This window comes from Schistocerca piceifrons, chromosome X, assembly GCF_021461385.2.
Source record: "Schistocerca piceifrons isolate TAMUIC-IGC-003096 chromosome X, iqSchPice1.1, whole genome shotgun sequence".
In the NCBI taxonomy this organism is placed as follows: domain Eukaryota; kingdom Metazoa; phylum Arthropoda; class Insecta; order Orthoptera; family Acrididae; genus Schistocerca; species Schistocerca piceifrons.
Genome location: NC_060149.1, coordinates 82,314,837 through 82,341,510, shown reverse-complemented (window position 1 = coordinate 82,341,510; position 26,674 = coordinate 82,314,837). Strand labels below are relative to the sequence as shown.

The following is a 26,674-nucleotide window of genomic DNA, read 5'->3' as shown; positions in this document are numbered from 1 at the left end:
TCTTAATGCAATTTTAAAACTTGCTCGCAGTGAAGATTTAGTGTGGTTGTCATTCTGAAAAATTGAAAACAGTACATTGTACAGCGTACAGTAAAATAGATATAAATGTAACAGAAGAAACTGAGAGTTCAAGAAGTATCAGTTACTCTGAAGTACAGTAAAATCGAGTTGATGTGTCTCATCTATTTTCTTAAGGACATTTAATTTTGCTTGCTGTTCTTCACTGTTGAGTACACTACACTCATCTTTGTGATATGTATTGTAGTGTCTTTCAATTGAAAACTTACGCTGGCCATCTATTATTCGGCGGCACAGCAAACACTGTGAGTTTTCACCAACGGCTACAAAAAAGAATTGCAGTTCCCGGTCATTTTTAAACGACTGAGAACATAGATCTCCTGTCCTTTGCTTTTTCACAGTACCTGCCATTTCTCAGTAGCCCACTTCTCTGTTAAGGCCCTGTCTTACAGTGTTGCCAGATTGTGCAGATTGCCCGACTTAGCGTTGTCAGGGGCGGTCGGTTTTATTGGCCACCTTAAGTGAACGACTCGGACTTAGTCGTTGTGGCGGCTGGCTGGCAGTCAGTTTTTATGTCTAAGACTGTACATTAGTACGTCCTACAGAAATGATTACCATTTGGACCATGTCAGCCTGTGGGTTCAAAGCCAAAACCGATATCGTGGCGCAACACCACCTACTGGTAAAATGTGGCTGTGGCTCTCGTTTTCACTATAAACCGAAGGTAATGGAACAGGTGTGCAGGCTAATTCACAGACGTACGTGCGAACCGTACCATCAAATCAGCCAAGTTGAAAGAGGGTGCATTATCGACATGAGTGTATGTGATGCATCCATCAAGAAAATTTCTGCTCGTGAGGGATGAAGTGTTTTGGCGGTGCAACGAGTGTGTGCAGAATGGTTCACGGAAGGCCATAGAAAATGATGAGATGCGTCAGGTCGCACAACCCAGACCAGCTCCCGAGAAGATCGACACCTCATTTGAATGGCGAATCCATCCTTCCCGGCTCTAGCACAACACTGGAACAGTGTAACACATTTGTACTATCAGTGACGACAGTTCGTCACCATTTATTATGGTATGGGTTACATGCACGCTGTGCACTTCTCCATCTGCCTTTGAAAAATGTGCAGAAACATGCTAGATGGCAATGGTGTATGGAACAACACCACTGGGGACAGGAATGGCATCAGGTAGTGTTTTTGGACAAATCCAGGTTCTGTTCATTTGAAAATGATGGTCACATTTTGGTTTGCTGCATATGGGGGGGGGGGTGGGGGGGGGGGCAGCATCACATTGATTGCATTCGCATAAGATATACAGCACCAGCTCATGGCCTTATGGTGTGGGGCACTATTGGGTACAACCAAAAATCACAGCTGATGCATGTCCAGGGTACTGCCACCAGTGTGACCTATGTGAATGACATCCTGTTACCCGTAGCCATACTCTTCCTGCACAACACCCCAGGTTCCATTTTTCAGCAAGTCAATGCACAGCCACATGTTGCTGCACAAACACGTGCCTTCTTGACGTTACAGAATGTCAGACTTGTTGCCAATCAAAAATGTGTAAGATATGGTGAAAAGGCAGATACAGTGCTGTGACCCAATGCCAACAACCACAGACGAACTTTGGAACCAGGTAAGTGAAGCATGGATGGCTATAACACAGTATGTCATTCATGTCTTATACGTGTCAATGCCATCACATGTGGAACAAATTATCAGGGCCAATGGTGGACCCTGTGCCTACTAGGCTACAGGACACATGCTGAACCGAGGTGACTGAAATGCTAATCGTTCCTGCAGAACATACTAATGTACATATCCTGTGAATATGAACATCCTATATCTTGTCGTTCCAGGTGTTCTGTTTTTTCTGTACATGAGTGTAGTTACACTGTTATTTACTGTATGTAATCAGTGGTGCTAATGAACTTGAAATAAATTTTACTTAGAGTGCTTCAGTCCTCCCTGGTTACAGTTCAAACAAACCACTGTGTTTCAAAATTCTGTTCTGTGATTTCGATCTGCCTTATTGTCAGATTGGTAACCAATTGGTGCCCTCATGGAGGTTACCGGTCACTGTACGTCCTTTAATACTGTGTGCCCAAACAGTCTTAAAAAGACTGAGCACAGTCTGACAAGGAGGTCTCTTGACATCACAAGGCCCCTATTCTATTAGACATCACACTGGGTCCATTACATCTCCATCTACATCTACATATGTGTGCTGCAAGCCACCACGCGGTGTGTGGCAGAGGGTATGCTTTACCACTACTAATCACTTCCATTCCTGTTCCACTTGCAAACAGAGTGAGGTAAAGTGACTGTTTATTTGCCTCCATATCAGCCCTACGTTCTCGTATGATCATTGTCCTTACACAAAATATACGTTGGTGGCAGTAGGATTGTTCTGTAGTCAGCTTCAAATGAAGATTCTCTATGTTTTCTCAATAGTGTTCCTGGAACAGAACATCGCCTTCCCTCCAAGGATCCCCATTTGAGTTTCTGAAGCATCTCTGTAATACTTGCGTGTTGATCAGATCTAATGGTAACAAATCTAGCAGCCCACCTCTGAAGTGCTTCGACGTCATCCTTTAATATGACCCAGTGGGAATCCCAGGCACTTGAGAAGTACTCAATAATGGGCCACACTAATGTTTTATACACAGTTTCCTTTACGGGGTGAACCACACTTCCCTAAAACTCTCCCAATAAACCTAAGTCAGCCATTTGCCTTCCCCACTACAATCCTTACATGCTCGTTCCATTCCATACCTCTTTTTAATGTTACATCTAGATATTTAATTGACTTAACTGTGTGACGTAACATACTGCTAACATTGTATTTGAAAATTACTTGTCCTACTCACCTACATTAACTCACATTTTTGTACGTTTAGAGCTAGCTGCCGTTCATCACACTAATTAGAAATTTTGTACAAGTTGCCTTGTATCCTCCTATAGTCCACACAATGACAACATTTTCCCGTACACCACAGCATCGTTAGCTATCAGCCACAGAAGGAGCCTTCAAGCAACTCACATACATGTGAACCTGTTCCATATTCTCATACTTTTGGTAACAGTATGCATTGAGGCACCATATCAAATACTTTTCGGGAACCCTGAAGTATGGAATCTGCCTGCTGCCCTTCATCCATGGTTCACATAATATCGTGTGAAAAGAGGGGCAAGATGAGTTTTGCATGAGCAATGCTTTCTAATACCATGCTGATTTGTGGACAGAAGCTTTTCTGTCTCAAGGAACTTTATTATTTTTGAACTGAGGATATGTTCAAGAATTCTGCAGTAACCCAGTGTTAAGGTTACTGGTCTGTAATAGAGTGTGTCGGTTCTTTACCCTTCTTATATACACGTGAGGCAATACTGACCTTACAACTTATCTTAGAAGAAAGATTAAGGAAAGGCAAACCTACGTTTCTAGCATTTGTAGACTTAGAGAAAGCTTTTGACAATGTTGACTGGAATACTCTCTTTCAAATTCTGAAGGTGGCAGGGGTAAAATACAGGGAGCGAAAGGCTATTTACAATTTGTACAGAAACCAGATGGCAGTTATAAGAGTCAAGGGGCATGAAAGGGAAGCAGCGGTTGGGAAGGGAGTGAGACAGGGTTGTAGCCTGTCCCCGATGTTATTCAATCTGTATATTGAGCAAGCAGTAAAGGAAACAAAAGAAAAATTCGGAGTAGGTATTAAAACCCATGGAGAAGAAATAAAAACTTTGAGGTTCGCCGATGACATTGTAATTCTGTCAGCGACAGCAAAGGACTTGGAAGAGCAGTTGAACGGAATGGACAGTGTCTTGAAAGGAGGATATAAGATGAACATCAACAACAGCAAAACGAGGATAATGGAATGTAGTCAAATTAAATTGGGTGATGCTGCGGGAATTAGATTAGGAAATGACACACTTAAAGTAGTAAAGGAGTTTTGCTATTTGGGGAGCAAAATAACTGATGATGGTTGAAGTAGAGAGTATATAAAATGTAGACTGGCAATGGCAAGAAAAGCGTTTCTGAAGAAGAGAAATGTGTTAACATCTAGTATAGATTTAAGTGTCAGGAAGTCATTTCTGAAAGTATTTGTATGGAGTGTAGCCATGTATGGAAGTGAAACGTGGACGATAAATAGTTTATCCAAGAAGAGAATAGAAGCTTTTGAAATGTGGTGCTACAGAAGAATGCTGAAGATCAGATGGGTAGATCACATAACTAATGAGGAGGTATTGAATAGAATTGGGGAGAAGAGGAGTTTGTGGCACAACTTGACAAGAAGAAGGGACCAGTTGGTAGGACATGTTCTGAGGCATCAAGGGATCACAAATTTAGCCTTGGAGGGCAGTGTGGAAGGTAAAAATTATAGAGGGAGACCAAGAGATGAATACACTAAGCAGATTCAGAAGGACGTAGGTTGCAGTAAGTACTGGGAGATGAAGAAGCTTGCACAGGATAGAGTAGCATGGAGACCTGCATCAAACCAGTCTCAGGACTGAAGACCACAACAACAACAAACAATATACACGAGTCACCTGTATTTTTTCCTGCCACTTGGGACTTTGCACTGGGTGGGAGACACACAGTATATGCCAGCTAAGTATCTCATCTAACAATGCTAGAGGTCAATAAATCCCTTCTTTTATCAATCTTTAAAAACCAAGCTGTAAACATGTACTAATGAATTTTACATTCGGTTCAAATCCTTGTTGTTTGAGTATTTCAGCTGCTTGTACTCCTTAGAACCACCTCTACAACAATCTTATTCTACCTTATAGTGCCATCACCATTACAGTCCATTTCTGCCAACTGTAGCCACCACATGGAGACATAACAATTGTACTCAAGATTTGGATTGTTAAATGGAATTAAAATATTATCATCCCTAGATATAACGCCCAACTGGGATTGTCAAATTCACCTATGGTGAATTCTTTCATGGAGTCAGGAGGAGATGCGTACACCCTAAATGCAAGAAATTTTTAATACTTAAATTTTATTAAGAAGCCACCTTTCCATCCACTGCCTTGCTGCCGATATGACGGCAATCTATTTGTTACAATGGAATAGCCTGAATCATCATCGGTGAAGACTTCCTGTAAATAAAATCACACCACAGAAACACCTGACTTACGAGACAGCCAAAAAATATCTCACTCTTGTATTCCAACCCATCACTTACAGACAGACACTAAATGGCTTACTTTCTTTACCTTGGCATTTCCTTTCTCCTTCGAGACGGGTCTGATGCGACTGGAGTAACCTCAACTCCCAACCCTAGAAACCCTCACCCTGTAATCCCTATGAACAAATAAACCAACACAGTTTCTTTTGCTAAACTTGAGTACCACACTCCCACACCACTATCCAATCCTTACTACACGCCCAAGTAGCATGTATCATGCCTACTCCCAGCCGCTAACCACATGAGCCACATCCCTATGCAAGACTCAGGTGCTAGACCTGTCCTACGAGCTGAACCACCACAACCCGTTCCACTCCGATCACACGTTTATTCTACCTTATTAGAGGAAGGGGTGCATGTAAAGGCAGTCCTGCCATACAGCAACACCCCTGCACCTTCTGCAGAGCCTGAGGAGCAACTAGTTGTCCACCTAAATGTCTACTATCAGCCTAATGCTACAGAGCACAACTAATGTCATCTGCATCTTCCTTTATCCCCTAAACCATATCAAATAGATGTGATTGTCACTGTATGACATCTTTTGTTTCCACAGTTTTCTTAGTCTCAATTACTGCTGGCCTGTCCAACATCCACCTCCACCCGCCCCCCATTCCCTCCACCTAACAACATCTTTCTACACCCACATCACACCACCTTTTATCTCACCAACTCTTCAATTCTGTCACAAATTCTACTCAACAACTCCTCACCCCTGTCAGGTTGCAGTGTCGCAACAATGTAGCCATTAGCTTTGAGCCCCTACCATTGAGCAAAGACATGTCAAATATGTTTATTTGCTTGTCCAACACTCAGCACTTCAACTACATGGTGACTGTAATCTTTACTCCTTCCACTATCTGTATACTAACCAGAACTTTCCAGCGTCATATTGACATTCAGTATGACAACTGCGATATAATACCTGCTATAATAATGCTAATATGGCAGTAAATCACAGCTTTCTGATCATCAGTTCCTCACATTACCACATTTTCTGGACATCAAAGTTCTGCACTCAGCAAGTGTGATATTAAATAACTGTTTTTACATTGAAACCAAATGCTCTGTTATCACATTTCTTGGCAGGTATGAAAGCAAAACAACACATGCCTAGGTTTCAGACTGAAATGGCAACCGTCTTAATAATACGTAGATATATTTTGTTACTTCATTCATAACACTTTTGAAGTGCCCATTTTCCAAAACTACCGGCTGGTACATACAATTTTCCAATTTTGTTGAACCTTGCACTAAACAGTTTCCTTCTTGCTGCAAGATACAAGTCTCGATAAAAAGGTGCCATTCTAGCAACACCGGAGCTTAAAACAACCAGTTTCGGTGAAAAAAAGATAAGAAAAATAGTATGATCATTATGTAAATCCCTAGTCAAGCGAAGTCATTAGAATCAAAGTGTAAGCTGACTGACCAAAATGAGCGAGGATTTGTAGAGACATTGTTGAATTATCTATTCTGGTAATTGATTGAAGTGTTCTTTTACTGAACAGAACCAAATGAAAAAGATGAGGCAATTTTGAATGAAGCGTTTCATTCACATGGAGGTCACTGGAGATAAAGCACAAGTTCAACTGGAAAAGGATCAGAGAAAAAAATGAGTCAAGTGTAAGGAACAATTCATCTCAGTATTAACCTGTAATGATTTTGAGAAAGAAAATTTAAATGAGGATAGTCAGGCAGGAATTTGAATCTGGATCCTAATAAATATGAATCTAATACCTTAACCATCATACTACAGAGTTGATAGTGCTGAACGTACATGAAACTAATAATTAAGAGTATTTAGTTTATCTCCCTTTACTCAAACAATTTTTTAAAATTTGATACATCTTGTATCATCTATCAACCCAAATGATAAAAAGGGGGAAAATACGATTCAAGGTCAAAGCTTTCCTATCTAAACTCATTTACACACACACACACACACACACACACACACACACACACACACACAAATAAAAGTCAGTTGAATTACACTGTATCTTTGCAATGTCTAAAGACCTCAGAAATTCAATCATAGTCTTAGTAACAATCGTATCTCCAACTGTCTCACTACAAGTTGATAATGATAGACTTACCTGCCTGATTATTGTTTTTACATTCTGTAATGGAATACCCTGATAATTACTCCTAATTATTAACTTCAGAAGATTATGGCCCAACACTTCAAACACCATACATATGTGTGTTCCGTTCACTCCGTGGATTTTGAAATCATCTAACAGCTGAACAGTTTTATCTCGTTTTGGATCATTAACGTCAGTTTCACGAACCTGGAAATAAAAAAATGAAGAAAAATGAAGCACACGCAAATCTCAATAACGCTTATGTTTAATGTTTCTTGTGAATTTCCAAGCATAACGTAAAACACTGCATTAATTTCTGAAGTCCCCCCCCCCCTCCACCACACACACACACACACACACACACACACACACACACAGTGTGGTTTCCTCTGGAAAAATAATGTAATAAGAATGTTCGATATTTTAAAAAATTCTATGGTAAGGTATATATGTTAATGGACTACAACTCCAGATGATTGCAATATCATGAACTTTGCACCAGACATCAATACAAGTAAAAGAAAAAAGTTTACAAGTTTCATATGAACATACAGCATCATCTCCAACTATGTTTTCAGTAACAACTATAACCTGCAGTAAGAGCTGCCTTACATCATAGCTTCTAATGGTAGATAAGTCACTGTTTCTAGAACACAGTTTTCTAAATTACTTCTGTCGACATCAATACTTCACAAGTATAAACTGTTGGAAGACATGTCTGATGGGGCTGAAGACTGGGGAAGAAGCAGTAGCTGTTGTGCTCCCTTAAATCATGGTCATTATCAACAAAATTAGTAATACAATGTGTGGAATATATCAGAAGACAAATTCACAGTTTGGAGTATGGTATCTGATACCACAAACTATTGCCACAAGAAGAATGATCAGGTCAATTTATTTAAAAATGTTCCATTTTGCCTTTGGTGGTCCTGTGGTGAAGGTGGCAGACAAATGTTGCTATTATCTGCAACAGTGCTTGCTGTAATTCTTTACACAGTTTTAGAGTAGTACCCACAAAGACTGTTACAGGAGGAGGACTACAAATTTAGATGAAGGCACTTACATAATGGAATCAGTAATGACCCCTTGTAAAAGGCATTGTCATGTTATTCATCTGAGGTACTGAAGTAAATCACATACAGTTGTAGTCAGAATGACCAGACAGGGATAATCCATGTGAATATATATTTCCATGCAATTAGCTGCCACCATGGTTCCCAGACAATGAGTGTTCTCAGAACTTTGGTTGACAGAGTGCACAGCATTGCTGATGACAGCAGTTACAGGATTAGCAAACGGGTAGCCTTCACAGCAGATACCTGTGACACTATGATGAAAACCTAAGGTGACGTAAGGATGCAGAAGAAGACACAGAATGATTTAAATCCATGGCTTTCCTGCCATACATGGGACACCTGTCATTAAAAATAGGACAGATCCACACAAAGCACAAAGTGAGAGTGATTTTTTGCCCTCCACCAACGACAGCAGCACTTTTGGGTACTGTTAGAAGATGGCTTGATGCTCCACAAGGCTGAGATCTCCTGCAAGTGTGGCCTGTCATACGTCAGACAGGAAACTCGTACAGTTCATGAAAGATGCACAGAACACCGTAGGTACACCAGGCTTTTACAGCCAAAGAAATCAGCTTTGCAGAGCACTTTATGGACACAGGCACTCTATGTTGTACAAAAATGTTGAAATTCTAGCACTGACTTCATCTTTTTGGGCATTGGTGGAGGAAGCAGCAGTTGAAATTGGCTTGGGATGAGTTAACTAATAGAGAGCAGTTTCAGCTTGGATGAATCATGTAATTTGTGCTTTCTTTAATAAACTTGCAAAGACATCACCAAAGTGCAGTTCATAATGATACATCGACTTCTCAGTGTGCGTAGACTGCATAGTCACATATTTAATTCGTGTATACCTTTTTCCTGCCAATCAAAGTCTCTGGCACTTATGTATCTGTGGCCATGTGTGCGGTGACACTGTCTGTAGGTTTAGAAGGACAGAGCGACTGCTGTGACCTAAATGTTTTGGCTCAGTCTGAATATGGCCAAAAGGTATATGGCCAAAATTTAACAGAACAGTCATTGTATTGTGAAAATATGAATGTGCACAGGAGTAATTTGGTTGGTTGGTTGATTGATGATTAAAGGGACCAAACTACTAGGTCATCAGTTGTTTTTTCCTTGAACAGACAGGTCTATATGACTGCACAGAGATGGCATACAACCCATAACCCAGGGGAAGAAAACCCCTACGTCTACCAAAGGCCAATGAAGGCGCGATAAGTGACAAAAAGAAGAAAGGGAGGCATAGGAAGAAAGGCAGGCAAGGTGCACCACCTAGGGAACAGCTGGAAGCCCTCAAAAGCAGAGTGCGGTGAGTGGCATACATCTCCCAACCCCTACCATTTACCAGAGGTACTACCCTCAGAAACTGGCTAGGAAACATTAGCAACACAGAGAGGGAAAGAGAAACACAGAGTGACAAAAGATGAACATGTTGAACAGACTAAACAAGAGGGGGGAGGAAGAGTAAACGAACAGGTAGGGTGAGAACCGGACTGAACCATAAAGCCAAGGCAGCAGCAACCTGGTCTGGGCAGAGGAGGCAATAGAGTGTTCTGCCAACCTCTCAATAGGCCAATAATGTTACATGGCTCTCCCTTAAAGCGAGTTGTACAAGCCCCCTTTACAAATAAAATGTGAGGCATCATGTGTAGCAATTCAGGGAGATTAGGAGTCTGCCACAGGGAGTCTAGGTTGGGACAGCCCAGCAAAATGTGGACCACCGTCAAATGGGAACCACAACAATGGTGGGGTTGGTCATCATGATGGAGGACCATGGGTCAGCCAAGTATGACCAATGTGGAGCCAGCAAAGGATGGTCGAGTCCTTGCAAGAGGCCTGCATGGAGGATCTCCACAGATTCGTAGCCTCTTTTATCACCCGTAGTTAGTTTGGTGGAGTCAGACTGAGCCATTCCGTATTCGAGATCCCTAAAACTTGACGGTGTAATTCCAATCTGAGGTCTGTTTGCAGAATATCGATCTCAAGAGCTGGCTTACTGGTAGCCAGTTGGCCTGGCTAGCAGTGACTTCATTCCCCAGGATCCCGACATGACCTGGGGTCCAGATGAAGTTCACTGAATGTCCACATTGTTCAAAGGAATACAGGGAATCCTGGATAGTAGTGACCAAGGGATGGTGACGGTAACACTAGTCGAGAGCTTGAAAACTGCTCAAGGGACTGCTGCAGATGAGGAAGGACTCACCGGTGCAGGAACTGATATGCTCCTCAGTATGTCCCATATGAGTATAAGCAAAGCCAATGTGACCAGCAACCACTGAGCCATCAGTGTAGACTGTTTCTGAACCCCAGGATGCACCAAGGATGGAGAAAAATTGGTGGCAGAGAGTCTCGGGATGAACCAAGTCTTTCAAACCTTGTAATAAGCAAAATAAAGCTGTGACCGAGGGATGCACCATGGAGGTATACATCAGTCGACCCAGAGGAGAGGTGGTAGAGGACACACCTGGTATACAGTGAGGAGGAACCAGATGCAGACTGCAATTGTAATCCCTGATCTAGGCTACCACTGAAAGAGATGGATTTCCATGTTTGGAAAATAGAATGCTTAGGGGAGCTGCAAATATGTACAGCATAATTGACAAGCTGTTGTTGGCATATGATCTGCAATGGAGGGACCCCAGCTTCCACTAGTAAGCTGTTCACAGGGCTAGTTCAAAAGGCTCCTGTCACAAGTTGAACCCCACAGTGGTGTATCAGATCCAGTGACAGTAATGCTGAGGGTGATGCCAAATTGTATTCCACACTCCCATAATCATGATGGGATTGTACCACAGCTTTGCAAAACTGCAGAAGGGTAGTGCAATCTGCACCCCAGCTGGTATTACCCAGGCAGCAGAGTGTATTGGTGTATTAAGGTGCAACCACCACTTTCGATAAACTATGAAAGATGGGGAATCCGTGTCAAGCGAGTGTCGAAGACCAGTCCTAAAAAGCGGTAAATCTCCACCACAATCAGTCGCTGGTGTCTTGGTAAAGTTCTGGTTATGGGTGAATGGTACGACATAAACAGAGGTGCATTATGTGAATCTTGGTGGCTGGAAACCAGAGGCCATGGGTGAGGGCCCCATGCCTGCACCTATCATATGGCACCTTGTAACTGGCGTCTGGCGACACCCACACTAGAAGAGTATTAGTAGAAAGAAAAATCATCAGTATACAAGGAGGCTGATATTGAGGGCTCCACAGCTGCTGCTAGACCACTGATGGTTACTAGAAAGAGAGACACACTCAGAACAGAGCCCTACAGGACCCCATTCTCTTGGATATGAAGGGTACCGTGGGAAGCACCAATGTGGACCCAGAAAGTATGGTGTGACAAGAAGTTCTGGATAAAAGCGGGAGCAGAACCAAGAGACCCCACTTGTGTATGGCAGCGATGATATGTGTCGCCATGTGGTGTGATAAGCCTTTTGCAGGTCAAAGAAGATGGCTATAAGGTGTTGACCTTGGGCAAAAGCTGTTCAAATGGCACACTGCAGGTAAACCCAATTATCAGTAGTGGAATGGTCTTGCTGAAAACCACCCTAGGACGGAACCAGAAAACCCCAAGATTTAGGGAGACAACACAGCCACCAGCTCAACATGCATTCAAGCAACTTACAGACAATATTGATGAGACTAACTGTGCAATAACTGTTCATCTCTAGAGGGTGGTTACTCAGTTTCAGTACTGGCACGATGAAGCTTTCTTGCCACTGTGATAGGAATTCACCCCCACTCCAGACGTGGTTAAAGATGGCAAGAATATGACACTGACAGTTCACTGATAGGTGCTCGATCATTTTATTGTGAATGCAGTCTGGCCATGGGGCTGTATCAGGGCAGTGGGCTAGGACACTGAGGAATTCCTGAATGGAGTGTTATATGGCTCTAGGTGGCATATAGTATTATATAACTGCTTTTGCTCCATCTGCTGCTTCAGGACACAAAAGGCAGGTTGATAGTTCTCAGGCGCAGGGGCTTGAGTATAATACAGAATAAAATTTGGGTCAGTGTAGACAATGCCATTCAAGGTAATACCAGGTACACCTGCAGGTGTCTCGTCTCCGCATAGGTGTCTGATCTTTGCCCAAACCTGCGATGGAGAGGTGCGTGGTCTGATGGTTGAAACATGCTGTTTCTGTCATTTCATTTTGTGGAAGAACTGGGCACCGAGCTACTTAAGGGCAATGAGGTGCTTCACAGATGGGTGCCACTTATGGCATTGGTGAGCCCACCTATAATCCATAATGACCTCTGCGATTTCTCATGACCACCAAGGTACTGTCTTCCGTTGGGGCGGATCTGAGGAACGGGGACACCTATAATCCATAATGACCTCTGCGATTTCTCATGACCACCAAGGTACTGTCTTCCGTTGGGGCGGATCTGAGGAACGGGGAATCACTAAATCAGCTGCCAAAAAGCAGCTGTAGTTGTTTCCTGGACAGCCTCATTAATATCTCCATGCAGGGGGGAGTCAATGGAGACAGCAGGGATGAAAGCACCCCAATCAACACTGTTGAGAGCCCATCTGGATAGGCATCTAGGGGAGTGACACTAGAAAGGACAGGATGACCAGGAAATGGTCACTACCGCACAGATCACCATGGACTCTCCAGTGGATGGATGGGAGAAGACAAGGGCTGCAAGTGGAAAGGTCAATGGCCTAGATAGTTCTGTGCACCACACTGAAGTTTGTGGGGGCAGTAATATTCAAGAGCATAAGTCAAATTGAGCCAGTAAGTTTTCAAGGTATTCACCGCGGCTAGTAATCCCGGTTCCACCCCACAAAGGGTTATTGGCATTGAAATCACCCAAGATCATGTGGGGCTAGCTGAGAAACCAATGCAAACAATTTGTTCTGGGACAGTTCACCGTCTGGAAGGACGTAAGCACTGCAGATCATAATATCCTGGATTGCTCTTACCCAAACAGCCACAGCCTCCAAAGGTGTATTAAGACGTATAAGTTCGCTATATAGAGTGCCCAGGACATATGTGCAAACTACGCCCAACACCCTGTCACAGGTACCACAATTCTTGTAATATCCCCGGTATCCACGAAGGGCCAATGTCCGCAGTAGTGGAAACCAAATCTCCTTAAGGGCAATGCAGAAGGCAGGGGAACTACTTAAATATTTAGAGTTCCTTTTAAGTGTAAGTCCAGTGTTTTCAAATCAAATGTCTAAGAGATATTCGAATTATTCTCTCTCATTCTGTGATGTTTATTTTTTTTAAAGTCACAGAAAGCACTAGGAGGTGCACTAATGCATTCAATTCACAAAGAAACACCCTCATAAAATACACAATGCACAATATGCAATGTGAAATTTATGTGCAAAATATCCCAGTCATTTGAAATGAAAGTGGTGTAAGATAGGGGAATCTTTATTGTTTAACCATGTTTTAGAAGTAAAAAGTTGCAAGGAATATGGAGGTCAATGGCAAAGCAAAGATGGCATTCCTGGAAATCTCTATGAAATGAAAGACAGGCCAAAGAAATAAACATTGCTGTATTTTTGAAGAAAGTTGCCAACAATAGCTTGGATCACAGAAATACGAAAGGAGCTGGAATGAATAAAATCACAGAATCATAAACAACAAATGGAAACATTTTCAGAATGAAGTTCTGCTGGCTACCAATGCACAAAAACAAAAGGAAACGTGGACAGCAGCAAGAAAAAATGCAAAATAGGGAGAAGCTGAACAAAAGAAGTACTGGAAACAACAAGCAAATCCAGGATGGGATAACAACAGTATGAAATAGGATAGACTGCTACTCAGCACATAGGAGGAGACACTGAGCGACAGACAGGAACATTGAATTAAACAATAAGTTTTGTTACTAGCCACTGTTTGTTTACATCCACCTTCCGGTGGATTTAAGTGTGGTAGTATGCTGTGTGTGTTGTGTTACACAACACAACACAAATTTTATGATGGCACATGTAAATTCACCTGGAGGTGGGGGTTTAAACCTTAACATCTTTTAAAGGGCAGACTTACTGGAACTCACTTGGAAACGCAATCCGTTGCCTACTAACACTTAATCTAATACTCTAATGCTCAATACATCAGGAAGCATCTGTGTTCCATAGTCACAAAAATGCTTACATACTGCCCTACTGAAGAGTACAAAACTTATCTAATTCTTTGGCAGCAACAGAGGTAAGTACAGAAAATAAGTGTTAGCATGGTCCTTCAGTAATAATCCATAAACTGACAGCTGTAAAAAGCTTCTTTTTTCACGAGAGAGAGAAATTAAAAAGCCTTAGAGAATGGTTATAGCACACAAATAGTACGCACATTTCACTGTATAGCAAGCACACAAAGAAAAATTCAATGCATGCCCAAGTACGATGGTGGAAACAAAGAATGAGTGCATATATATCATAGCAATTATAGATGGGAACAATCACATTTGGGTGTGAAACAATTACTTTCTCTATACCAAATATTAATATCAGAATCCATTTTTAAAATAATAATAATAATAATAATAATAATAATAACAACAACTAGGGACCATCTAAGAGCCACTAAAGCCTCTTTACTACTACTACTACTACTAATACTACAACTACAATTACGAACAACAACAACAACAATAATAATGGAGACTATCAACAAAGTATGAACCCACCAAATATTGTTCAGCTTCTGCTAATGATTTTTGTTGGGTATCAACTAAGTCAGTCGGCATCAGGCTAAACTCCTACTCTGAACTCCATGTCAGCTGTGCTCTCTGTTTTCAGTATTATATGGAATTTCGTATATTACACTGAGAAACTGTGTGTTATTTTATGGTGTTTATTAATAAACGCACCATAATGGCATCCTGAACTATTATTTGAAGTAGGTGTGCTACGTGCACATCCAAATATATCCACACAATCAGGTGGGAAAGCTTCCAGTGTGCTATATATTTGGTGCAAGGGACATAAAAAACTGAACAGGTAGGAGGAAGTACAGTGTGTCGAGCCCCTAAGATAATCCAAGAAAGGTTTATCTTTTCCTTGCAGCCTCAGATGAAAAGGCAAGGTCTTAACTGTACAGCACTTTCTGTCGACTCAAGACTATTCTGGAAGAGGCTTATGGAAGTTTAGTGCACAAGGGGATCTTGTAGGGTATTTTAGCAATAATTTTGTTTCATTCTAGTATCTTGGAATCAAATAACAGTGTCACTGGTGCTATTATTTGATTTCAAGTAATTAGTACAGTTCTGGACCCTGCACCATTATGTTAACATGCTGGACAGGAAATTCATCTAAACATTGCCAAGATGAGGTTATCATTTGCTGAAATATACTAGAATGTATGGCAAAATATCTATATATGTTACAGGGATACAGCAGAATGCAATAAACTACTACAATTTTGCTTCATAGGACTGAACACATTACTACTTCTCCTCAGTCTTTTTTTTTTTAATAACAGGAACCTTTATAGAATTTATCATATGCCTGGTGCCAATCTTCATTATTTTGTAGGCTTATGTTATGATTTAAATAAAATTATGCATCAACAGTGAAAAATTCCCCCCTCTCTCTCTCTCTCTCTCTCTCTCTCTCTCTCTCTCTCTCTCTCTCTCTCTCTCTCTCTGCCCCCCCCCCCCCCCCCCGAATATAAGTTTACTTACTGCTTTGAGCAACTTTATTTCGTCCAATGCTGTATCCGTATAATGGGCAGCACTCTTCACAACTTTCAAAGCTACAAATCGTTTGGTCCTGGAAAAATTAATGTTGTTTCAAATTTCACATTGTTAAGATTTTCCTTATTCTCAAACTTAATTGTGACAATACCATTAACATCTTTCTATCAATGAAATTATACGGAATCTGTTCAAAAATTTCCAGAACTTTGTTCACAAAATTTTTCTACACTTCCTTTTACTTATTGTACACGGTCTCCTTCGAAATACTCTTCTCCACAACTGATACACCACTCCCAACACGGCTCCCACTTCTGGAAGCAGACTTAGTACGCCTCTTGCTGGATCACGCGAAGCACCATGAATTTTCTTTTCTCTCATCTATCATTGCAGATCTTCATCCTTTCAATTGGGTTTTCAACATCAGAAGTCTTTTTTTTAAAAAAAAGGGCAATGAATTGTCTCGCTATGTTTCCAGTTGCTTCCTTCTCACATTTTCTTGCAAGCATCACAATACATCCCGATAGTACCATCGATTAACAGTTTGTCCCTGTGGCACAAATTCATGATGACCAAATCCTTTGAAGTCGGAGAAAACTTTCATATCTGATCTGACCCGACGCGCTTCTTTTTGTCTTTCCCGAGCCACTGTGAAGACTGAAACTTGGTTTCATCATCATAACCAGTTACAATTCTCTTAAAGGACATCTCATTCGCATTTGTATGATCCAAAAGCTCTTCACAGATTGCAAGGTGGAGGTCTTTCTGGTCTTGACTCATGAGCTGTGGTATGAACGTGGCAGCAACATGATGCACTCCAAGATGCTGTGACAGGATTTCATGACAGGGTCCAACTGAAATGTTACATTCTTTTGCAATCTCTTGGACAGTTAGTCTCCTACTGGCAGGCAAAATTTCATTTACATTGCTGACATGAGTGTCATTGGCAGACACTGGAGGCTGTCCTGAACAAGGGTCACCTTTGACTCTTGTCAAGCCATTTTTAAATCCTATGAACCATTCATAATACCACGTATGACTTAAGCACTCATTACCGTAAGCTTCCTGCATTACTTTGTGTGTCCCTGTATGCATTTTCTGGAGTTTTGTGCAAAATTTTATGCAGGCGCATTGCTCCTTTAACTCTGCCATCTTGAAATTTGCATGCTATTTGACACAATGTTCTATTCAATACAACACTGAACAACAATGAACAGACATACAACAATGAAACTTCTGGTATTTACACACTGAGACAGGCCTGTGCAGGGATGCCAAACGCATTTTGCTCCAACATACCACTGGCGCAAAATTACAAATGTTCCGGAATTTCTTGAACAGATCTCATATAGGTATTATCTGTGATTAACATATAAATATGACACTGCTTTTAGCCTTATAAGCCTTACATGCAACTAGTAAGCTAACCTTGTATAGTTACAGAATTAATGCATCACAGTCACCTGTCAAACTTCAAAGTGACATACAGATATTAAACACACTTACACATAAATGCACAAGTTAATAATAAAGATTTTCTTACTAGTATCTAAAGGCTTCTCATTATACTGAAGTGCAACAAATGGATTTGTCTAATAACATTCATGGTATTACTGACACAGCTAACAGCAAAACAAGAAAACAAACGTAAAGAATTTGTTTTGGTCTTGTTAAGTCATTTTTACCTTAAATTGTAGGTTATAGGCACACCCAAGAGATTCTCGATACACTGGCACTAACGTAGCTCAGTAAGTGTATTATCTTTAGTTTCCGAAGTGCAATATTGTCCCCACTTTATAAAATAAGTCATTTTTTCCAAATTACAAAGGGTGTTCATTAAGTAATGCAACACATTATATTTCCCAGCTAATTTCGGTTGAAAAAGTTTGGAATTTGTTATGGGACATTGTGGAATATTCCTGCTTCAGTCCCCTTACTTTCATGAAGTTTTGATAGGTAGTGGTGCTTTACATACCCTTCAAAATGGTGTCTGTAACTGAAGTGCGTTCGAAGCAGTGAGCTGTCAATGAGTTTACTTTGGCGGGAAACCAGAGCATCACAATTATTCATAGGCGCTTGCAGAATGTTTATGGAGACCTGGCAATGAACAAAAACATGGCGAGTGATTGGGCAAGACATCTGTCATTGTCGCAACAAGGTCACGCAAACCTGTCCTACCTCCTGCATGCTGGGCGACCACACACAGCTTGACGCCCGCAATGTTGGAACGTGCGGACTCTTATTCAAGGTGATCGACAAATCACAAACATCTCACTGCACAACTGTATGTCTTTTTCAGTAGTCCTGACACATCAGTCCACTAGTTGGGGCACTCAAAGCTGTGTGCCCACCAGGTTCCTCACCTCCTAACAGAAGATCATAAAGAGCAACGAAGGACCATCTGTGCAGAATTGCTCATACGTTACAAGGCCAAACATGACACTTTTTTGTCGTACATTGTCAAGACAAATTCATCAAACAATGTCACAGATGATGAAACATGGGATCATCACATCAAATTTGAAACAAAATGGCAATCCATGGAGTGGTGCCACACCAACTCTGAAGGGAAAGTTCAAAGCTGCACCCTCAGCCGGTGAAGTCATATCAACAGTCTTCTGGGACACTAATGGGGTTATTCCATTTGATGTCCTCCCTCACTGTGCACTGGTCAACTCTGAAGCATATTGTAGTACCCTCAGGAAATTGAAAAGAGACTTCCATGAGTTCATTAAATGTTTTTGCAATTGCGAATATGGGCAGCTATCAGCTGTATAATGGAATGGTGACAATGAAAGTTTGTACTGGACTGGGACTCAAATCCGGATTTTCTGCTTATTGCGAATGGTCACCTTACCATTTGGTTATCCAACCAAGACTCATGGCCAGAGCCAAACTTCCACATGTCATCAACCATGTGTCTACAACTTGTACTTGCACATCCATTATATTTATTCCCATACAGAAGAGACATTTTACTTGAAAGTCACTGCCCGGTGTCAGCGGATAAATACAATATTACACTGCCTGTGTTATTCCAAATTACAATGGAAAGTTCCTTCAGACATGCATCATAATTCACAACACAGGCACTGCAATGCTGTACTTATCTGCTGACACCAGGCAGGCAACATTCAAGTGGGAATATACAGAATGGACTTACAAGGTTGTAGACACATGGTTGACAACATATGGAAGTTTGGGTCTGGCCACGAGTCGTGCTCTGATAGCCAAATGATAAGGAGACTACTCGCGGTACGTGAGAAATCTGGGTTCGAGTCCTAATCTGGCACGAATTTTCACTGTCATCATTCCAATATATAGCTGATGGTTGTTCATATTCCCAACTGCAAATACATTTAATGTATTTCGCAACAGTTGTAGTCACTGTAGTGCCTGTTCCTTCAGGCATTCATGCATGTCTGAGGGAACTTTGCATCATAATTCAGTATAACACACGAACTGCAGTATTATATTGAGCATGTTCATGTTCATCACCACAAAAATGCAAACTGGCTTCTCCTTCTCCGTGACAATGCAAGACCTCACCCGAGTCTGCATGCCTGAGAACAGCTCACAAAACTTCAATGAGCCAGTCTTCCTCATCCATCCTACAGCCTGGATCTCACACCTTCTGACTTCCATCTGTTTGGTCCAATGAAGGATGCACTTTGTGGGAAGCAGTACACACATGATGCGGAGGTTATTGATGCCGCAAGATGCTGACTTTGACATCGACCAGTAGAGCAGTACCATTTGGGCATACATACCCTCCCAGTAAGGTGGCATAAGGCCGTCACATTGAATGGAGATTATGTTCATAAATAAGGTTTTGTAACCACAAGAATGGGGCATATATGTTTTACTGGCATCCTGAATAAAACCAACTGGCTTTCAGAAAAAAAGTGTTGCATTGCTTACTGAATGTCTTTCTTACCTTTTCTTCCACAAATGGAATTCTTAGTTGAAATGCCTCCACTTACGATAGTCCCAATCGTCTCACCACATTGACCCAAATAACAAGATAGATGTAGATAATAACGTCACCAGAAATAAGATTAACACACTGGAGCCTAACGGGTCAGCAATTCAGTTAATACCCAGATCCTGAGGAAATTTGCTACAATTTACAATTTTTCAATAAATTTACTAATCCAATTACCTCTTTAGGCACTATATCAGCTTAACTTTCCATCCTTCCTCTTTATGGACATGTATACATTTAGCACAAATAAATTATAGAGAGATCTGTACATATTGTATTGTATTGTATTGTATTGTATGTTAACCAGGAACCTACAAACGACGGAGGGGCTCCATCCCTGCCGCAGCTGCAGTGGTCCACAACCCCACGACAACTACCGCAGTCCACTTCACCCCTCCGTTGCGCCACACCAAATCACTCTTTCAGAGTTATTGTGCGGTTCAGCCCCGCTGGACCCCCCAAGAAACGTCTCACACCAGACGAGTGTAAACACTATGTTTGCATGGTAGAGTAATGGTGGTGTATGCGTACGTGGAGAACTTGTTTGCACAGCAACCACCGACATAGTGTAGCTGAGGCGGAGTACAGGGAACCAGCCTGCATTTGCCAAGGCAGATGGAAAACCACCTAAAAACCATCCACAGACTGGCCAGCTCACCAGATCTCAACACAAGTCCGCCAGGCGGATTCGTACCGGGGACCAGGCGCTCCTTTCCACTCCAGAAAGTCGAGCGTTAGACCGCTCGGCAATCTGTAGATATTACTCTAAAGATACTGTTTTTCTTCATTTTTATTTTTCCCCCAAAGTGCACAACATTTTCATAAGTTGTAGGGAATGGTAGGCGAAAACACTTGGGAACACAAAGGCCCGTGTTGCATGGCCTACAGTAGTATCTTGTCTCTTTCCTCACTACCTTTCCTGCAGCTTTTTCTTATTCCTAACAGACCTTGCATCTTCTAGCTGGGTTTGTTTTCTTTTCCATTGGTGGCAGTTTCTCAGAAAAATGACTTGCTGTTAGAGTGTTTGCACTTGCAACTCTAGATGCTGAATGTGTGTCTTTATTTAGTTCCGCTCCTCCTTTTGAACCAATTGCTTTGCTAATTTACAGATAAAATCTGCTAATACACACTTTTTTGATATTTTGATATTGTGAATAACGTTGGCATTCACAGCTGCACTCATAAAAATATGGAAGAAAATCTTTTTCCACCATTTTACAGTCTTTCGCTGGAAGGGATAGTAACTCAGCAGCTGTTCTCCTCTGTCAACACCTGTTTTAGGCAAGCTGTTCTGTAGTACAATGTCTGGGTTTACTACTTCAACATTTTCACTCCTGGATTTTACACTGACATGCAAAGCAGTCATCTTATGCTGTGTTGGCAACACGTGTATATCAAGTTTGTCTTTCCATTTCAAGCAGAAAGGTGTCCTTGGCGACGAAATGTCATTTCTCCTTTCTTTAGTTTTTGGTTTATTAGGTCTCTAGGCAAACCAATCCTGTTCATCACAGTTCCAACTCCCAATGTATTTATTTCCCATAGTTCTTCAAGGACTGCAGGACTTGTACAAAATCTGTCCATGTATACCACATGTCCTTTTCCCAAGTAAAAGGAACATAGCCTCAGCAGCAGGGATTTGACAGAATTGTCAACACTTCCTTTTCCTTCAGTATAAACTTCAGCACTGCGCATGTAACCTGTTTGAGCATCACTTACAACGTACAGTTTTATATCATATTTCTCTGGTTTGTCTTGCATATAAACACGGAATCCCATTCTTCCTCAAAAAGGACATACTGCTTCATTCACAGTCAGATTTCATGATAAGTAAAAGACTTTTCTGCATCTTTCTGTGAAAAGTCCCAAGCAGGTCTTATTTTATGCAGAGGGTCATGGTCTGGTTCTTGTTGAGGTATCCATAGCACATTATTGTCCACATGCAGCATCCTGAATATGGCAAAAAATCTGTCTCATGACATTAGCTGAGAAGCAAATTATGAAGCAAGCACATGGTCTTGAGACCAATAATCCGTAAGTTTAGGTTTCTTTGCAACACACACATGCAAAACGACTGCAAAAAAATTGGTATCCTTCATGTATCCTCAACTGCCCTCCATTTCCTCTATCAAGATTTTGGTTTGATTTTGTTCTGACGGCGAAGTTCAGAAATAGTATCAGTAGCATGTATATTTGTCTCTGACTTTACTTTTAGAAACATGCACTGATCAAAAGATTGCAACAAACAGTCTAGTTCTGTTGCTAATGAATCGACAGGAACCTGAATTCCGCTTGTTTCTTCGAACAGAGGTAATTCAGGTAGTGCATCAAAGTAACACCATTCATTATCAAGGGCAGGCTGTTGACCTGATGACAAACCTGACCAATAGAAACTTGTGCATTAGCTTCTTCGTACTCACTACCATCATTTTTATCAGCAGTACAGGTTTTGCTCTCAAGCTCACATGAATCTTTGTCGTCTTTTCAAAAAAGTTCTAATCCATTGTTCAAGAGTTCTTCAATCTCTAAATTCGAGAAGTGATTTCTGTTAGCCATATTCATAATCACTATTTATATGTTTTTACACATGGGAAGGATGCACACAATAGCACAACACGGCAGCCGACATAGAACAAAACAACCTTCAACAATATTTCAAGCACGTGCACAGTTCATGTAACACTGGAACCATTCAAGGCAGACTGGCGCACGCTAGCCATCAACAATGCACTTACAACAACTAAAACAATTAGTCTTGCCACTTACAAACATAAAACATGGGTTTAAATCACAAATAAAGAAGTCGAAAGTGAAGAACATGGAACATACGACCATCTGATTTTATGGTTAAAACATGGTGAACATATTTAGTAGGTCCATCAGCTTCAATGTGTTAAGTCATCCTTTATTCAGTACCTTGTCATAGTAGATAAATTGCTGCCAGTGGTCTTATTTTGTATAAGCCAAATTTATACACCATTGCCGTTCATATTTGTTGGATCCAAATATTTTCATTTTGGGACACAAAACAAATGCGAAACATTTCTTGGCCTGGGGACAAAGGTCACAGCAAAATATCTTATTTTAAATGGTTCTACATTCACAGAGTTGCATAAAGGATTGAATTGTTGTTTGTTGATGAAGGTGGTGTGGGGCGGCGGGTGGAATAATAGAATAAATGTTTTGTATTTATGCTGTTTGCCGTTCTCAACACTGGCTCTCTAACTACAATATTGGCAACCAGAAAGTGATTAGCAAAACGTGAAGCCTGTAATTAGAATTCCTAGTGCCCACTTCATCTGAGAAATACATTTATAGCTACAGCTTATAGCTCTGAGGAATTAGGAGATTGTCTGGGATTCATAATCAAAAACGATTCTCTCTAAAATGTTCACTATATTCTGAAAGTCACAGACCAAAAAGAATCCACACAATCCAACTACCAGAGTAGTTCAGAGTCTAATGCGCTGATGCCACTATAACTGTTCAAATTAAATGTTTAAGTAAATGCTTGCCATAATTTGATGATAATGTTCATCAAACGCCACGCTAAATAATGGTAGAATGTCTGTCCTGCGGTGGCACGTGAAAATACGGCATACGCAAACTAAAGATAGATCATTAACGTCATCCCAAAATTAACACTTCACTCGAAAACGATTTCATGGTTACGCGTATCCCGAGTAATTTATTACTGCATCAGCGGCTGTTTATATCAACGATACCGACGCGACGCGACTCCCGGCACAGGCGGTGCGCTAATCAGCATCTGGAGAGAACTGGGTTGGTTGGCTGGTTGATTTGGGGAAGGAGACCAGACAGCGTGGTCATCGGTCTCATCGGATTATGGAAGGATTGGGAAGTAAGTCGGCCGTGCCCTTTCAGAGGAACCATCCCGGCATTTGCCTGGAGTGATTTAGGGAAATCATGGAAAACCTAAATCAGGATGGCCGGACGCGGGATTGAACCGTCGTCCTCCCGAATGCGAGTCCAGTGTCTAACCACTGCGCCACCCCGCTCGGTATAGAGAACTGGGGCCTTCCTCTTTCTAGCGCAGTGTTCTTACATATAAAGCCGCGGTGCGGACGGCTAAGGGAACCCCTGATCAAATCTGCTCTCCCGACTAGCCGCTGGGCTAGTAATGCACCACTTTAAGTTATCGAATAAATCATTGCTTCCTTTGCTGATGGCCGATGAAGCTTTCAATTTAATTGTGCAATCAGCACACAAGTAAGTAATCAAAATAAAAGTCTGACGTGGCTAAGTCAAGTATTTTGGGTGAGAGAATTAATTTAATTACACTACACACAGTAGACGAGCTCTGAACTTGCTCTTTGGAGATACGCTATAGCTATAGTTTTATAGTTATTCTGTTGAAACTTCTCACATTTTTATGATTATAGCGGATCTCCCTTCTACTTAAATTTAAACATCCTAGCTTTATTTATTCGCGTACTTAATCTATCTTGCTTCCTTAATTTCTAATACAAAAACCAGAAAATCATGAATTACAACTAAAATTTTAATTTTTGAGATCCAGAATACTGTTTCTACTAAGTTATTATTCAAAACGAATCTAAATATAAATTTTTAAGTTTCTGGTCCTTTTCTGTTGCGCCAATGATTTTTACAGAAAAACATCCAAATTTCGAAAATGGTTGAAGTTATTGAACTGATATCCAACACATATTGATTTTGTATTACTCCTGACATGCTAGAAACGTTTCAGGTTATTTACTTCATTTTGAAGTATTGCGCAATATTTATGACGTCAGAGCTAGTTACAGCGGACTAGGCTGGCACAAAATGGAAAGACTGATGTGAATTTTATAAGGCATGAGTATGCTGCTTCCCTACAGTGTGTATTGTATGGATATTCCTCAATTTTTCATGCAAATAAGCTAACTGAACTGCTAAAGGGATTCTTGGTTTACTGGTACTAGAGGCTATCACGATTTCCTCAAAGTTCCATGAGATGATCTCAGAACAGTAGTAGAACTTAGCATTCTGCCATGAAGGTATATCCACCTTTCATCAGTACCAGACACTGGGTTAAAACGCAAAAAGTATTATCTAGCTGGCTGCAATCTAATTCTCAGTTCCTTTACCAAAAAGGAGGAATAATGATAGCTATTTGCAGAGATTCAGCTAGTTATGGATGACCTAGTTCGAACCTTCACTAACCCAACACCATGTGTGTGTATCCTTTAGTGACAACATCCATACTTGTGCTCCATGAGAGTGGTGTCATCTGTGGTGTCCACCCACATGCCTTTTGCTGAATTTTTTCCACCTAAACAATGATTTCACCTGATAACAAACTTGTTACACTGGTTTATCCTGGAGGTACCAGTTCTTTACATCACACCATTTCATCAACCACTGCACCTATTATAATTCACCTGTAAATGATTATGTGCACTTGCATCAAAGAAAGGAATAATTTTAGTCAAAAGGAAACAAGGCTGTAATTTCACAACAGAAGGCTCTCAAGTTAGTGCATTCATTGTGCCTCTCCCCCAACCCTGAAAGGAAAACTGATACACTCTTATTGCTAGCAAATAGGTAACCTGTGTACAAGAGTGTTATGGTACTATATAAAATAATACTTTCTGAAATAGAGCACTGTGGAAACGAACTGAAACCAGAAATACAAAGCAGTCAAAGTGAAAAGCACAGTTGTAAAAGAAGTTGATATTAGACACGGAAAAAAAGCTAAAAGATTATGTGAGAAATGAAGAAGGATGGGAATGAATGGTGGTGAACTTTACTTAAATGTGGGATGCTGAGACAATGACATCCATATAATGAAAGTATAAGATAAAATTGATTGTTTTTGTTGTTATTATATAACAGAAAGTGTACCAACAGAAAAAACACAATTATAAATAGTTACCAAAAAGCTCATGTCCAAATATAACTTAATAATAAAACACAAAAATTTTTAACTGACTCATTTCATTATAACACTTACGCTAGATCCCAGCACAGCCATACAGTTGAAAAATGACCCCAGCCCAGTTTCCGAACAACGTGATATCGTACATGAAACAGGTCACCAATCTTCACAGGATGATAACCTCCTGCAAATTTAAGATCAAATTATTAATAAATGATTTCAGAACAGTTCAGAAGTTTTGGGAGAATGGTGGTGGAGGGGGGAGGAGGGGGAGATTTACACTACAGTTGGTTTCATATGACAAATAATGCTGCAGCACTCATCTTACACACAACATGCTTGCAAATGCAACAAAGTTGACTGCGGTAGTTGCAGCAGCTGAGAAGTGGTTATTAAACTTGCACCAGGAAAGCTGTGTAATGTTTTCAAGTAAACTAATTCCTATTTTCTGATATACTTCTTGTTACAGTTGCCAGTAATGTAGGACACATCTTTTTCTGATACCTACATCTACATACATACTCCGCAACCCACCATACGGTGCGTGGCGGAGGGTACCTCATACCACAACTAGCATCTTCTCTCCCTGTTCCACTCCCAAACAGAACGAGGGAAAAATGACTGCCTACATGCCTCTGTACGAGCCCTAATCTCTCTTATCTTGTATTTGTGGTCTTTCTGCGAAATGTAAGTTGGCGGCAGTAAAATTGTACTGCAGTCAGCCTCAAATGCTGGTTCTCTAAATTTCCTCAGTAGCA

General features: G+C 41.0%; 1 protein-coding gene across 2 annotated transcripts in view; it reads right to left on the bottom strand.

Annotated features, from left to right (window-relative positions):
* LOC124721118 (SRSF protein kinase 3-like) overlaps positions 1–26,674 on the bottom strand; it is a 396,756-nt gene that overhangs the window by 170,399 nt on the left and 199,683 nt on the right. For both annotated transcript variants that reach the window (XM_047245935.1, XM_047245934.1), the window contains exons 4-6: positions 25,992–26,100; positions 16,024–16,111; positions 7,319–7,513 (exon numbers count right to left, since the gene is read on the bottom strand). In XM_047245935.1, coding sequence (XP_047101891.1) covers positions 7,319–7,513; positions 16,024–16,111; positions 25,992–26,100 — 392 coding nt within the window. The remainder of the gene's footprint in view (positions 1–7,318; positions 7,514–16,023; positions 16,112–25,991; positions 26,101–26,674) is intronic.